The sequence below is a fragment of the Schistocerca cancellata genome, chromosome 2, assembly GCF_023864275.1.
Source record: "Schistocerca cancellata isolate TAMUIC-IGC-003103 chromosome 2, iqSchCanc2.1, whole genome shotgun sequence".
NCBI lineage: Eukaryota > Metazoa > Arthropoda > Insecta > Orthoptera > Acrididae > Schistocerca > Schistocerca cancellata.
This window is the reverse complement of record NC_064627.1, coordinates 8,219,109-8,234,920: the sequence shown is the minus strand read 5'-3', so window position 1 is coordinate 8,234,920 and position 15,812 is coordinate 8,219,109. Positions and strand designations below refer to the sequence as shown.

At 41.4% G+C, this 15,812-nt stretch overlaps 1 protein-coding gene across 3 annotated transcripts in view; it reads left to right on the top strand.

Annotated features, from left to right (window-relative positions):
• Positions 1-15,812, top strand: part of LOC126161296 (clusterin-associated protein 1) — a 161,791-nt gene that overhangs the window by 34,979 nt on the left and 111,000 nt on the right. For all 3 annotated transcript variants that reach the window (XM_049917039.1, XM_049917038.1, XM_049917037.1), the window contains exon 3: positions 2,278-2,454. In XM_049917039.1, the coding sequence (XP_049772996.1) occupies positions 2,278-2,454 (177 nt within the window). The remainder of the gene's footprint in view (positions 1-2,277; positions 2,455-15,812) is intronic.

The window sequence follows — 15,812 nt, the reverse complement described above, 5'->3', positions numbered from 1 at the left end:
GTGTGGTGGTACTGCATTCTAACATTAACATTATATTCAAAACAGTGGCTATGTAACAGTTTGCATTAAATAAATGAACAAAGTAAAATATGAACAATATTTGATGAGACAACTACAAGAGGTGTTAAACAGGGACAGTAATAAAAGTACCAGTTAAAAGAAAGCCTTAACTATTGAAACTACAGTCTATATGGAATACATAGACAACTTTGATAAAACAAAAGCACTTAATGAATACAGGAAAATGGAAATATGTAGGAACAGACAGTGTGGGAAGTAATGAACAACAGAGTTGATTATATAAACTTTAGGAGAAGGGAAGTGTTGAGCTGTGTCTGGTCATTTAGGATTAGATCTGGACTGTGAGCAAGATGTTTGTTAATTTTCAGGGCTTCCAGCAGGTTGAGTTTTGTGAAGTGCTAAGTGAAGTACGTGGGGCACTGGCTGGTAGTTGTGACCCTCACTCTGTACACACTCAGCAAATACGGAGTCAGAATTCTGCAACCTCTTGCTGCATTCATGTTTAGCCAGTCTAGTTGCTATGTCTCTGCCTGAGTGACTGATGTACAGTTTGTCATAATAAGAACAGGTGATTTTGTATACCCCACTGTTGGCTAATAACTGAATCTTATCTTTGCTATTAAAAACACACTGGGCTGTTGTGTTCTTAACATAGAAGAAAGCCTATACTTGCAGGCTTTTAGTGCTGTAGCAAAAATCTGTGATACCTCACCTAGAAATGGTAGTGTATGCCATTTCTTGCAGACAGTGGATGGGGAAGCAGGTGGGGCATAGAGGAGGGGTATAATTTTCCGTTTTTGTTTCCCGTGAAAGATGTTGTCAATAAGAACTGGACTATAGCCATTGCCTGTGGCAATAAATTTCACTGTATCTAACTCTGCTTTCAAATCATTTCTGGACATGGGGACAGATATGAGACAGCGTACCATTGAGTGGAAAGCTGCATGTTTGTGAGCTATGGGGTGTTGTGAGCAAGAAGGTATTACTGTGCCTGTAGTTGTAGTTTGTCTATAAATTTTGAAGTAATGTGATGTCAATGGTGAGATCTAAGAAGTTTATGGATTTGTTCAAAAAATGGTTCAAATGGCTCTGAGCACTATGCGACTTAACTTCTGAGGTCATCAGTCACCTGGAACTTAGAACTAATTAAACCTAACTAACCTAAGGACATCACACACATACATGCCCGATTCGAACCTGCGACCGTAGCGGTAGCTCGGATCCAGACTGTAGTGCCTAGAACCGCACGGCCTATGGATTTGTTGCCAATCTCCATTATGAACTGAATATTTTTATGTTGACTGTTTAGGTTTTTCAAAAATGTGTTGAGTTGTCTTGTAGTACCAGTCCACATACCCAGGACTTCATCCACATATCTAAACCAGTATTTGGTATTGGCACTCAAAGGTTCTGTTTTTAGAAAATTTTGTTCAGAATGGTCCATAAATATTTCAGCCAACAGTGGACTAAGAGGAGGACCCATAGCTAAGCCATCTAATTTTTTATAAAGAGTCCCTTGGAACTGGAAATAGTTTAGTGCCAAGCATGTTTGAGTGGCCAGTCTCAAGCCATTCAGTTCCACAGGACTGACATTAGACTTGTGTATCAGCTCTGTCAGATTATCAATGCACTCTATCACTGGTATGTTGGAAAACAAACTGCAGACATCAAAGGATACTAATTTATCACTGTGTGAGACAGATATACCTTTTAACTTATTTACTAGGTCCACAGAGTTTGAAATATCATGCTTTGATTTGAATGTAGTCTTGCCCTTAATTAGGACATCCAGTTTACTAGCTAGTTTGTAAGGTGGAGCAGTGAATGATGATACAGCTGGATGAATAGGAACATCTAGTTATGCAGTTTAGGAAGCCTTTACATTCTAGGGAGGCACTGGGTTCATATTAGTTAACAGTTTTGCTTCAAACTCAGAGAATGTGTTTTTGCATGAATTGATTGCATATTTAACATCCTCTTTGAATAATGTAGTAGGGTCTTTAGGAGGGACTTGGAAACCTGTGGTATTCAGGAAATCGTTAACTTTATCAACATAATCACATTTGTTCAAAAGTACAATACTGTTGCCTTTATCTGATTTTGTGGCAGTGATATCTTGGTTTTGTAATTTCTGTTTTAATGACTTGAGGGTGTGAAAGTCAATAGACTGTGGGATGTTACACACGAATTTGGTTTCATTCTTTAACTTTTTTTGTAATTAACTTTTACAACCTTTTTGGATGTTTTGTTCTACAGGCTTCAAAAGTCAATATAAAGTTAAACACCAAAAATCTTTACCAAGCTGATGGATATGCTGTACGGGAGCTCCTCAAAGCTACATCAGTTTTGTATGGTGCCCTACGTTTCAATATGAAAAATGTAGATGACGATGATGAAAGTGATCGAAGTACTGTATGTGACATCGTGGCAAAGGTTAGTGAGAGACATTTTGTTAACTATTGGTAACACAGTTCATGTCTTTCTAAGCTTCAAAATGTTGTTTCACAAAAGCAATTTGTTTTGTAACTGTCGTAATCCTGTAGTGTGAGTGCTTGTAATCAAACAGTTTGCAATACAAATGCCTTTACAGAATCAGTCTAGAGATGTAGTCTCACAACCTAGACACACATTGTGCTCTGTGCAAGACAGCCCTATATAAGTCCAGTGCACCAGGCCCTCGGCCTCACTTATGCTTACTTGCTTATCGCATGCTCACCTGCGAGACTGTATACTAATGTGTTCTGTAGTTATGAGACTTTATACTGTTCTATATGTCGCTCACTGTTTTTGTGGATGTGTCCGTGTGGATGCAGAATAAAACTAGGTTAGTGTTTACTTGGTGATGATGGTGGGATTCTGCTCCACGTTTTCTTTCTTTGCTTCGATATACAGCCAACGTGTCAGTGGAAGGAGTTCTTCAATCCGTTGTTAAACAAAACCAAGCTCTCACTGACCAACAGCAGGCTCTTTCCACAGTAGTAAACAGTTTTGAGCCTTGTCCGTGTATCAAGTTCTACTGTCATTGACAGAACCCCTAACATTTCCTCTGTATGACGATTCTGCGGAAGAATGAGACACATATGAAAAATGCCTTCAGCAACATTTTCAAGCTTTCAGGGTCGCCAATCTCAGTTTGTGTAAGGCTCTGTTTTTGTCACGAATTTCTCCTCGTGTTTAACACCTTATATGTCAGCTATCTCCTCTTCAGGACCCTGACAGTCCCTCTTTTGATGAAATGTGTCAGATTCTCAATAATTATCATTGTGAGGGTGCTCGTGTTATTGCTGCTCATGTCGAGTTCTGCTGTATTGTCAGAAGCAGCCAGAACAGTCATACAGAGCTCGGGCAACAGAACTTTGTGGGTTTAGCCGTTGCTGCCAGTTTCTTACTGAGGCCCACCGGGGCTCGTATACCGATTCAGTGGTTTGAAATGCTGTAGTACGCCTGGGTGCCGATAAGGAAGCTTGCAAATGTGCTTCACAGTGTGAAAATTCTTATCTCACAGATGTTCTGAAGATTTTTCAGTCTTTTGAAGTATCTTGCACAACAGGAAATCAGATAGAAGCATGGTGTGAAGTAGCTGCCATTGTTTCTATTGACCGCCATCGGTTAGCACACAGGGAGGCAGACAGTGTCGTGACCTGCAAACGTTCAGTCAGCATTACAACAGTAGCCGTGTGCTCCTCCTCTGTCATGCCACTGTCGTCTGTATGACACGAGTGGCCCACATTTCCCAAGTGTTGGATGACATGCAACCAAAAGAAAGGGACATACTGCATCTGTGTGTGTGTGTGTGTGTGTGTGTGTGTGTGTGCGCGTGCGCGCGCGCGCTTATGTGCATGTGTGCGCAACTCTCAGTCTCTTTCACCAGACGTGAACATGTAGGTGAATAGTGTTTCTCAAGTGATGGTAGCCCAAACAAACTCTACATTGAACTGTGTATGATGACAAGATGTTAAAAGTGCAAGTAAACACGAGTGCAGCTGCGACTGTGTTAAATTTTCAAACCTGTGTGGATCTCAGATTATCGGCATTGTTCCCAGTATCTCATCAGGTGGTTAGTTACGACAGACAACACTTACCCGTACCGGTACAGTTTTCTTCTTCCATAGTGTACAAAGCTGTTGTTTTGCCTTTTTTGTTTTTAGCAGTGGATGATGACAATACTGAAAGCTTATTTGGGTGACACACCTTCAAATTTTTTGGGTTCTCTTTTTCTGATGAAGTGCATCTGATATTAGATCAAGTCTAATACCAATAGCTGCATGCACTTTGCTTGGAGTATTCCTTGCAGGTTTAGGGTATCTACTGATTTCAAGGCGTACATTACAATGAAACTGATGGCGCACCCCCACTTTTTTTTTTTTTTTGTGCCTCCCAGTTCCAGTTGCTACACAGCTGCAGGTCAGATTGGAACTAGATCAACTTACATCTTTGGATGTTATCGGGTCTGTCTACTGTAGTGAATGGTCTACTACATTGGTAATTGTCAAGAAACCTGACAGCAACCTATGGGTCTGTGGTGATTTTAAAATTTCTGTAAATTCGCAGTCTATTATTGATACCTATCCCTTAGTCCATCCAGATGAACTCTTAGGACGGCTTTTTGGGGGCCAATGTTTTTCCAAAATTGACTTGTCAGAAGCCTGCTTAAAACTGCCTCTGGATGACAATTCCAAACACATCCTTGTAGTGAATACTCCTTTTGGGTTATATTGATACCAGCACCTGCCATTCGGCGTGGCTAGTGCACCTGACATTTTCCGATGATTTTTGGAGCAATTCACGACCTTTATGCCAGGGTGCATTAACTACCTGGATGATACTGTGGTCTCAGGTTCCTCAGCAGACGAACATTTGCAGTACGTGCTGCCACGTCACGGTGCTACGGCAGCTGGTGTAAAATGTAACTTGGACAAATCATAATTTTTTCAGCCATCCATCACAGTTCGGAACTCACACGTGCTGGGATCAAGGCTTTATGCCGACGTGTCGAAGCCATTACAGCTTTGCCGTGTCCTACAAATGTCGAGCCTTTTTCGGCGAGATTGCGTACTACCGTAAATCTCTTTCTGTGCAGCCACATTTGCCCAGCCGTTTCGTGCTCTCTTACATAAAGATGTTCTTTTACATCGGTTGCCTGCCTGTGAGTGTACTTTTATCCTGTGAAAGTAAAAATTACACTTGGCACCTTGCTCGGTTTCCTTCCACAGACACCTTGCAGTGTGGCCTCAGGACCATTATCGTGCACAACACCGTATTGCATATGCTTCCAAAACTCTGAGTCAGGTGCAACAGCACTACTCACTGATAGGATAAGAAGGTGTAAGTGCTCAAAAAAAATACTGTTCTGAGTTTCATTCAGTTACTGATCAGAAACTACTAGTTTCTCTTTTCAGTTGTTCAGCCTCTTTAGTAGACGATGCAGCCCGTTGCTTGCAATGCTGGGTTCTGTTTTTGTCACACTATAACTATGAGATTCATTTCTGACCTACGACACTACCACACTTACAAGGATGCCGTTTCTCTGTTTCTCGATTGCCGATTGGCTCCAATCCGTTATTTGATTAGGATGTACTGTCGTGTTTCCATTTAGACTTCGAAACCAAAAACGCCGTGGACAGTTTTCCCAGTACCAGTTCTCAGATTTCAGCAACTGTGACGGCCTGTCGTGTCTCGTGTCAGGTTGTTCAATTTGTCCACCGTGGCTGACTGGATAAATCACTGGGCCGAGCATAGGATCCTTTGTGTAATTACTACACTCTCCACTGTTGCCTCTCAGTTCTCGATAGTGTGTTAATGTAGACTCAGTGCGCAGGGCATCGTGGTGAGACGTCGTGCGCCTTCTCCGCGCGGACTGTCGAGGTGTTTCTCGTACAAAATTGCTGGCCCATTGCCACGGGTTTTGTCTAGGTATCGGCAACGAGATCACACAAGTTGTGACGGCCTGTCTGCAGTGCCCCACCCACTGAGAGGCACCACGGGCCTCTCTCTCCCCTGGGAGCATATTCGTAGTGATTTTGTGGGTCTGTTCCTTAACTGCTTTTGGCTTGTAGCAGTTGATCCTTTCTCAAAATTTCCTCTGCTCCTTCCCATTCACAGTGGATATGCTCAGGGTCCTCTCAAATAGTTTTTCCGTAGAACGATTGCCGTAGGTGCTAGTGACAGACAATGTCCTAGAATTTGTGTCTCGAGATTTTGAAGATTTTTGTAGAAAGACTGGCATCCGACATGTCACGGCCACTCTGTTTCATTTTCAGTCCGACAGAGAGGTGGAGCAGCTGGTCTGTACAGTTAAAACACAGATGAAACAATGTATCCCTCGGTCCTCTCCCGAGGAAGCTCTCAATAGGTTCCAGAGTTCGTACACGTTCACTCCCACTGGTGACCGTAACCTGACAGTGGTGCTTCACGGCTGCCAACTCCGTATGCAGCTTCGTCTGCTCGAGCAGATGTCCGGCCACCTGCCGACACTGGCCTCGCAGCGATTGCATCCGACCTCCACCGTCCGGGCCCGATGCCTCAGTGTCGTGACACTATGACCGACTCTATCCGTGCATGACTGACAGTGCACTGGATAGCCCTCTGCCCCCAGGCCACCTCCACCATCTGCACTGGCCCCGGCGGCGCGGTCTGCATCTCCTCCGGCTCTCGTGCCGTCATCTTTGGCCTGGGTGCAATCACAGCTGGCCGTAGTAGTTAGTACCGGGCTGCTGCCTCCTCCTCCTCCTTCTCCTTCTACCGTTTTGTTTACATTTATTATAATACAAACATGTTTTCCTAACCAAAATGCTATGTTTTTTCATTGTTATAGGATATGTATCAGTCAGTGACATCAGAATCCGCAAATTTAAAGCACTGAAATACTTAGATAATTTGAAGAGCAACTTATTCAGGTAAACTTACCAAATTTAGCTTCAATGAAAGAAGAAGAATTAAAGTTATGTAGTAATCAGAACATAGTTTTATCACAATACAACAAAAAATTTAAATAATTGACTCTGAACTGTAGTCCCAATGGTTTCATGTTAAATTTCGTGAATGAGAAATTGCTTTAATCATATTGTTTGTTCAGCTTGTATATTTTGAAACATAGCTGTTTGAACAGTTAGCTGCAGTGTATAAGGGTAGTGGAAATGAGCGTTTGGCATCATTGGCCCGGAGGCCGGTTGCGGAGCAGGTACGGCCGCCTCGGTGCAGGTCTTATTACATTGGACGCCACATTGGGGGACCTGCACCCCAGATGGACATGCAATGATGATGGAGACAACACAACACCCAGTCCCTGAGCAGAGGAAATCTCCGACCCAACCGGGAATCGAACCCGGGCCCGTAGGACGGCAATCCGTCACGCTGACCACTCGGCTATCAGGGCAGACATAAGCGTAGTGTCCAGAAGAAATGTGTGAAAATAATTGAGGAAATTGAGGATGAAGATTATTAGACACTCTGTTGGATGATGGGAATTTCAGTGACAAACCTATTTTTTTTTTGTGTGCTGTAAATGGTGATCAGTGCTGCTTTTTCAATTTACAACTCTTAACACAACTACTAAAACAAATAAACTCAGCCACATTTGCACTTACAATCATTGTGAATCTTGGAGAGAGACAGATCAGTAACTTGACATATTTTGCATATTTTTATTCAATAATGTCATATAATGTTCTGGGGTAACTTGTCTTTAAGAAAGAAAGTCTTCATAGCTCAAAAATGAACTGTAAGAATAATATGTGGTACTCACCCATTATCGTCTTGTAAACATCTGTTTAAGGAGTTAGGTCTTTGAAGTTTGTTGTAAATAACTCACTGCAGTTCAAAAGAAACAATGATGTACATAATTACAATATGATATTCATTACTTCACATTATAGTTGTCTGTTGCACAAAAAGGTGTGCACAATGCTGCATATAAAATTTTTGATGATGTACCCAGAGATGTACAGTTTGTGACAGACAGCAAAGTAAGCTTTGAAAACATTTGTCCGTGACAATTCCTACTGTTCCGTAGAAAAATTTCTTTTATTGTATTGTGTGAAAGGTGGTAGGTAGGAATTACTAACTCGTGTGTGTTTGTGAAAAAAAAATTTAAAAAATAAAGTTATAAATGCTCAGCATGAAGTCATATTTACAAATTAGTTTGTGACGTGAATGTAAAATTACTCATTCTACATTGTTGCAATTTATCATGCAAAATGATCTGTGGCAGATGTAACTAACAAACATATAATCGATTTGGACCATTGTTAAAGTTTTTGCAGGATATGAGATTGTTTGCTCTGATCTGCCAATATTTTTAAGTGAGAATACTGTGGCAGTATATGTTGAGATGCAATAGTAGAAAGAATCAAATATTTACTGTGATTGAAATGACCAAGGCTAGTGACTAACTTGAGACTAGCTTTTAATGTAAGGAATGGTATGACTCAGTATTGTGTTGATTGAAAACTGCCTTTACTCAAAATAAATCCTAGAAATTCAAACATTGGCTAGAAAAGTATATTTATTTAGATAACACTTAATGATTATGTCATCTTGATAATTCACTCACAGAGAAATTTTTTGCATCAGTTGCTCTAAGTAGCACATGAAATTTGTTACTGAAGCTTTAGCAGTGACAAGCTGTAGGTGAATTGTATTCATAGAGCCATTATAGTTTTGATCTCTCATCAAGCTGTAGTTGGAAACACACATCAGACAAATCTGTTTTTGAAAAATGCTGTCCTCTTGACAATCTAGCCACTAGTTTTTTAGGTCACAAGATTAGTTTGGTATCTTTTTCTAAATGAGGATTAAGTGTGGTTTTGATCTGCCGCTGATTTGTAATTACCAATTTGCTTTTACCTGTTTGATATTGTGTTTACATAGGATCCTACTGATTCTGGCAGAAATAGGACCAGCATAGGGCAGATATGCCACCTTCTTTGCTTCATCTTGCTCTGCTTCTGGAACATGTGGTGTAGTAGCTGGTTGGAGTGCCCTCTCAATTTGTTTAGTTGTGTATCCATTTTTGCAGAACATAGTTTTAAGATACCATATTTCTGTCAGTAGACTCTCTTGGTCTGACAGGGCACATGCTCTGTGGACCAATGACTTAAGTACCCCATTCTTCTGCACAAGGTGGTGACAGCTGCTGCCCTCAGATATAAATCAGTGTGAGTGTGGGTTTTCGATACACACTGTCACCAATTGATCCATCTGCTTTCCTTTTGACTAGTACATCCGGAAATGACAGCTGGCCATTCTTCTCCAGTTCTATGGTGAACAAGATCTTTGGTTGGTGGCGAGTGTTAAAGATGACTTGGGGTTACCAAAACCGAGGATTTATACTATACTTTGTCAATGTGGCATGTGGTACATTGGTCAGATGACAAGAACAGTGGATATCAGGTGCAAAGAACATCGGAGGCACACTCGATTAAGACAGGTGACGAAGTCAGCCATTGCTGAACACTGTCTAGAACTAGATCATGCCACGAATTATGAGGAAATTAAGATTCTAGCACAGACACCATAGTGTTATAAGGAAACTGATTGAGATAAAAGTGACTGACAATCTCATGAACCGCAATGTGGGGTACCCGCTAAGTAGAGCCTGGGATCCTGCTCTGGAATTGTTAAAGGAGCAATGGGAGCAGCTGCAGCACTCCACAGATAGAGGAACGGAAGACATGGATATGAAAAACAATTACCAGACAGAGTGCCAGATGCAGAAGACCAAAAATGAAATGTCCAGGGATGGGCACGACTGGCGCAGATCGCAGAGCGAACATCCAGAACCGCAGCGGACTGAAAACAGAATGGCAACACTCCAGCAGATCGCAGTGAGTGGCAGCATACTGCAGAGGGAATGCCTGGTACCTCAGACAGAATTCCAAATGCAGCAGACCGAAGGTGGAACACCCGGGAGCAGGTCTGGTGGACGCGGACCACAGAGAGAGCACCCAGAATTGCAGCGGACCGAAAACAGAACGACAACGTTGCAGAAGATTGCAGCGAGTGGGTGCAGACTGCAGAAGAAACTCCTGCAACTTTTGGTGGAGGGGAAGTCCACAGACATAAATATTGGACTAGGTCCACTCGAGAAGTAGTCTCAGGTCGCACCTGACGACGGTTATGAGCTGTGTTACCGAAATATTGTGCAAGGACGATGCTGATATCCGGCAGAACACCCAACAATCCGAGAAGTCATTAGATCGCCGGGAAAGCCTGATGAGTTTATTATTTTTATTATATAAATTCAGACACTAGTTATACTTTTAACATTTGTCTACTCCATTATATTTCTTAATCTTTTACATCGCGGGCAAGTTTCTTTCTGCACAACATTGGAGTAAGTCTCAAAATATTGAATATTCTGGTTCTGTACATCTTATCTTTCATACTTCTTTCCTCAAACACATACGTTCCCTTCTCCTGTCAGTACTACTCGTGTATAGAGATTGTGCCCCTATATGTAGGAAATCCTTCCTGTACATCGACACAGATGTAGGTCCTCCTTCCTTGGTACACCTACCCTAGTCCCTACTATACTACGTATTAGGGCACAGCATCCTGTTTAAAATGCCTACATTATCTTATCTCCAATTTCTAGATATATCACATATACGTCTTCTAAGTACTCATCTGCATTATTTTTGCCAGCAATTTTCATGATTAAATTACTTCTCTTAAGCTGAAATTGCGTAGTAAGCAGGGCCGGCGCAAGCCCGAGTGCCGCACCGTGCTGCTAAATTGCCATCTGCCCCCGTTTTTTTTACAAAACGTTTGTGGAATTTTATTTAAACAAATCTGTAGGAGATGTCAGTAATCAATCGCAATTTTTGTTTTTACTTTTCAGATCTACCTAGGTTTCAGCCACTGAGCGGCCAGTCTCAAGGCTTTTAATATGTGCTTACATCTAAACCGTCATGTTGACAGTTACGTTGAGCATGACGGTATAGGTGTAAACATAACTCAAAGAATTGAGAATAGCCACACTGTGCCCGAAATCTATGTAGAGCTGGAAAATTGTGACTGATTGTTGACATTCTCTACAGATTTGTGCCAAACAGTCGCTGGGCACAAGCTCAAAAATTGAGTCAAACCTGATTGAAGAAATCTAGGTAATTTTAATAAGCCTCGTGAATTTACAAAAATGTTCAAATGTATGTGAAATCTTATGGAACTTAACTGCTAAGGTCATCAGTCCCTAAGCTTACACACTACTTAACCCAAAACAGAAATGAGCTTCAAAGCTAACAAGGAAACCCTTAGAAGCAATGTTCTGTCTATGGATTTTCGTTTTAGAAGGTGTCAAAATTAACTTTTTGTTTTGTGCGGACGAGAGGGTATTGTTGCTAAAAGACCATACTTTCTCAGGTTTTCATCAGAATCAAGGCGGCCAGTAGCTTAGTAAGATGAAACATGGATTCACACGCATTGTACAGTAAATAAATGTTGGTAAAGTGATAGTGTGCATGTAGTATTGTCAAACATAAGTGCCGGCCAGAGTTTAATTGTTGTTCATACAGGCGGAGACAGGTGTTTCATGACTCAAAAGCCAAAACGTCCGACTATCACTCAGAAACGGATAGCAAAAATTTTCAAAAATACGTCAAAACCAAACTTATGCCAGGCTTATTAGCAATGTCTTTATCCCTTGTAATTACTCGCAGCATATTTACCCATTCGGAATACTTCTAGCCATTGTAGGTGTTGGACATGTTTGACTGTAGTAATGTTCAACCATTGTGTTCCATAATGCGGGAAGAATAAAACACTCGGAAACTGCCATTGAAGGGCGTAGCAAAATTGCTTCAGGCGTAACATGTAACCACAGAATCGAACATTGGATTCAAATTTCCAAATTAGATCTCGTCTTCTGCAAAATTAGTTGTGAGTAAATCCACGGTGCGTAACAGGCTGGCAGTGCTCCACTCGTAAGAATACTGGCGTGTACGCCAGACTGCTTCCCCCTCTCTGTTTCTCCGACGTAAACATGACAGTGCTGCCACAGTGGCGAGGAAGAAATTAGTCCTCCTCCCTCCCCTTGTTCAACGGGGGCGGCTGGCAGGTAGTCGAGGTGCCACGCCACAGTTCCCGAAGCCGCTTCCTCCGAGGTTTGTTTTCGAATCCCCTCGGGCACAAATGTTGAATTTGCCCTAAAAAAAAAAAAAGAGAGGAAAGAAAAGGGAAAGTGCCGCCCCGTGCGGCCGCACGTTTTGCACGTGCCTTACGCCGGCCCTGGTAGTAAGCCATGGTGTTATTTTTGCATTTATGAAGACATAATTATTGTAAATTTTAATACTGATGTTAGCATGTCATAAGTCAGGTTTTCAGTCTATTGCTTTCTACTCGTCAATGTGACATAGCTAATTACCAAAAAAGGAATCCTACTGCAGTGCACAATAAAACAAAAATACATGTGTTCACCACTTCCTCTACAATGTTTAAAACAAAATAATTTTATAGGACAGTGATGATATGTACTTGTTAGGAGGCCTTTGTTATAGTGAATGTATAATCCTAGATAAATCCAAAAATTAGAAATTGAAACAGTAACAAAAAAAAAGAGTGTCTGAATGTGGAAAGAGGAAATGATGGAATCAGTACCCAAAAGAGGAAAGTAAGATAGGAAGTAAAAGATCAGGAATGTCGAGACTGAAGAAGGAAAGACAGTTTTAAAGACTTCCCTCCTATGTTAAAAATTCCAACCATTTCCTAGATCATCTGAAATCTGTGTCTGTCCCACTCCCACCGCCACCTTACTTGTCAAACACTGATGCCATCTCTGACTATACCAACATCCCTCATGTACATGGTATGTCAGCTCGTGAACATTTCTTCAGTCAAAGCCCACAGATTCCAAGCCTATACATCCTTCTTGCCCACCTTAATCAATTTTATACTTACCAACAATTACTGCACATTTGAGGGACAGACATACAAATAGATCAGGGGTACAGCCATGGTAAACAGAAATCTCTTTCCTATTCCAACCTTTTCGTGGGTTGCTTGGAGGGGGCTTTCCATAAGGCTTCAGCCTGTGGTTTGTTTTAGACATTGATGATATCTGTGCCATATGGTTTCACACTAAGGGGGACCTGTTAAAATTCCTGGAATCTCTAAATACCTTCTCCGAAATTAATATCACACGGTACTACTCTGAATCCTATGCCACTTTAGTTGATGTTGATCTCATCCTCACCAAAGGCCAGCTACACACTTCTGTCGAGATCAAACCTACTAACAAACAACAGGACATAAAATTTTGACAGTTGCCATCCTTTCTGTGTCAAACGTTGCCTCCCGTACAGCCTTGGCATTCGAGGCAAACATGTTTGTTCGTGTGCAGACTTTTTACAGCAATACACCACCACTCTCACTTCAGCCTTCACTGGATGTAATTATCCCAACAGCCTAGTTCGAGAGCAGGTTTCCCCGGACCATCACATCCATTCCTGGTACTGCTGATGTCTCCACAAAACAACTTCGGAGCACATCACTTGTCGCACAGTATTATCCTGGTCTCGAATGTATCAATCAGCTACATCAACAAGACCATGACTTCCTTAAATCGTGCCCTGAAATGAGATTCATTCTGAGATTTTACCCACCATGCATAGAATAGCTTTCTGTCATCCTCCCAATCTCCATAATATCCTTGTCAGACTGTATGCTCCTTCTGCAGCCATCTGCTCCTACCCCTGTGACCATACCTGCTCAAGACATGCCCTAAGAACCCTCCTACCACCTGCTGTTCCAGCCCTGTAACTGGCAAAACATATACTATCAATGGGAGAGCCACCTGTGAAATGGCACATGTCATATACCAGCTTTTACGTAAGCACTGTTTGGCCTTTTACATCGGCATGACTATCACTCAGTTATCCGTCAGGATGAATGGGCATAGGCAACACACAATATCCTGTTGCAGAGCATGCTGTACAACATGACAGTCATGACATCAGTGCCTGTTTCACCACATGCGCCATTCGATTCTTCCCCCAGACACCAGTTTCTCAGAGCTTCACAGGTGAGAACTAGCAGTGAAACTTTTTCTAGGTTCTCGACACCTGCCTGGCCTTAATTTACATTAATTCCTTCCATCTCAGCATTTATTCAGAATAACTACTCCTTTCTTCACTCCGTCTTTCCTACATCTTTCATTTTCACGGGGATGAGAAGGACAGACTGATTGTTGGGGACTGCATTGGGTGAGATTTGAAAATCTGAGCTGAAAAGTGGGACATAGTAGAATGCAGATGGAGGTTACTGCTTAAACATCATGCACGAGTTAATAAGAGTGAAAAGCTAAGTGCATTGTACATAACAGAAGTGAGAGAGGACGGTGAAAAATAGATGGGTAAGACAATGAAAGATGTAGAAAACTAGAATGGAGTGAAGCAAATAGTAGTTCACTCCATTTAATTTTCTACGTCTTTCATTGTCTTACCCGTCTATTTTTCAGTGCCCCCTCTCACCTCTATTACATACAATGTACTTTTCACTCTTATGAACTCATGCATGATGTTTAAACAGTAATATCTGTCTCCACATTACCCTGTCTTCTACCTTTTCTTTCCTTCTCACCCCATGCGGTATGTCTCCCATGGCCCGCAGTTTTGCGTGACTTTCCCAAAATCTACCCCTTTTCCTAGGCCTTTCCAGTCCTTTTCCTTCACCCCCCTCTTTCTTCCTCTTCAATCCTTCTGCCTGAAGGAGGAGCCACTGGCTCCAAAAGCTTGCCAATTACAACCGTCTTTTATGTGTGTTTTATGCTGCCTCATTGTGAGTAGATTTTTTATCTATCCAGTTAAATTATCAGTAATTGATTATTTTTGTTGTTATCATAAAACTAACTATCCTTTAAGGCATAGCTGCAGATAGTGCAACAGTATGTTTTATAGGAATGGGTAAAACAGGCATCTGGAGGCTGAATTTGTCCAGTGGTTCCAGGTGGTATGAATTGCAGTGTCATACATTTGCAAGAAGAATAGTTTACTCTAAATAAGTATGATTTTTACATGTAGACTAGGAATGAAGCAAAAAGAAGTTACTTTGACCAGATATTGGCCAGAAGCAATGCTCATACCATAGTTGTAGTTCTCTAATGTTCCCCCTCTTACTTACTGTGACATAAATATTCCCTGCTGCCCTTGCAAGATCACACACATGGGAAAGAATCATAGGGGGGAGAGCACCTCCAACTTCTTGCAGCATGGTAAATAACCTTCCAGCCAATTTGCCATCCAGATTAGCAGTCAGCATAACTGTATATGAATGTGTTACGGCATTGTTGTTAGTTGATCATGATACCACTCTCTTGGCACGTCTAATTTCCATTGTTCCTTTCATATGCATTTCCTCATCAAATCCTGATTGGTCAGAGTTGACAACAAATTCTTTACTGAATGGTAGGATTAGTTTGTTTATCTCATATACAAATTTTCGGTCAATACCACAGTTTGCTGTGCATTGTCAAGTCATGCTTTGTTTGAAATTTCGGTACCATATGTCTTCCAATTCTGTTTCACTGATTAAAGCTATGTAACCATCTTCTGCTTCCCTTGAAATCACTGTAATCTACATCAAACGCAATTTGATGTGCGTTACTTAGTAGTTTACTATCATGCACATTCTGTAAATTGTATCAAGCATCCTTGAAATGTACAAATGCCAGTTTTTGTAACGAGTGTGCCTAGTCCTCCATTGAATATCCATAGGTTTTTTTATGCATTACATGGTCATATTGCAGTGGACCTATCCGAAATCTGTTCATAATTTTGTTTTATTTTTTATTTTTTTAC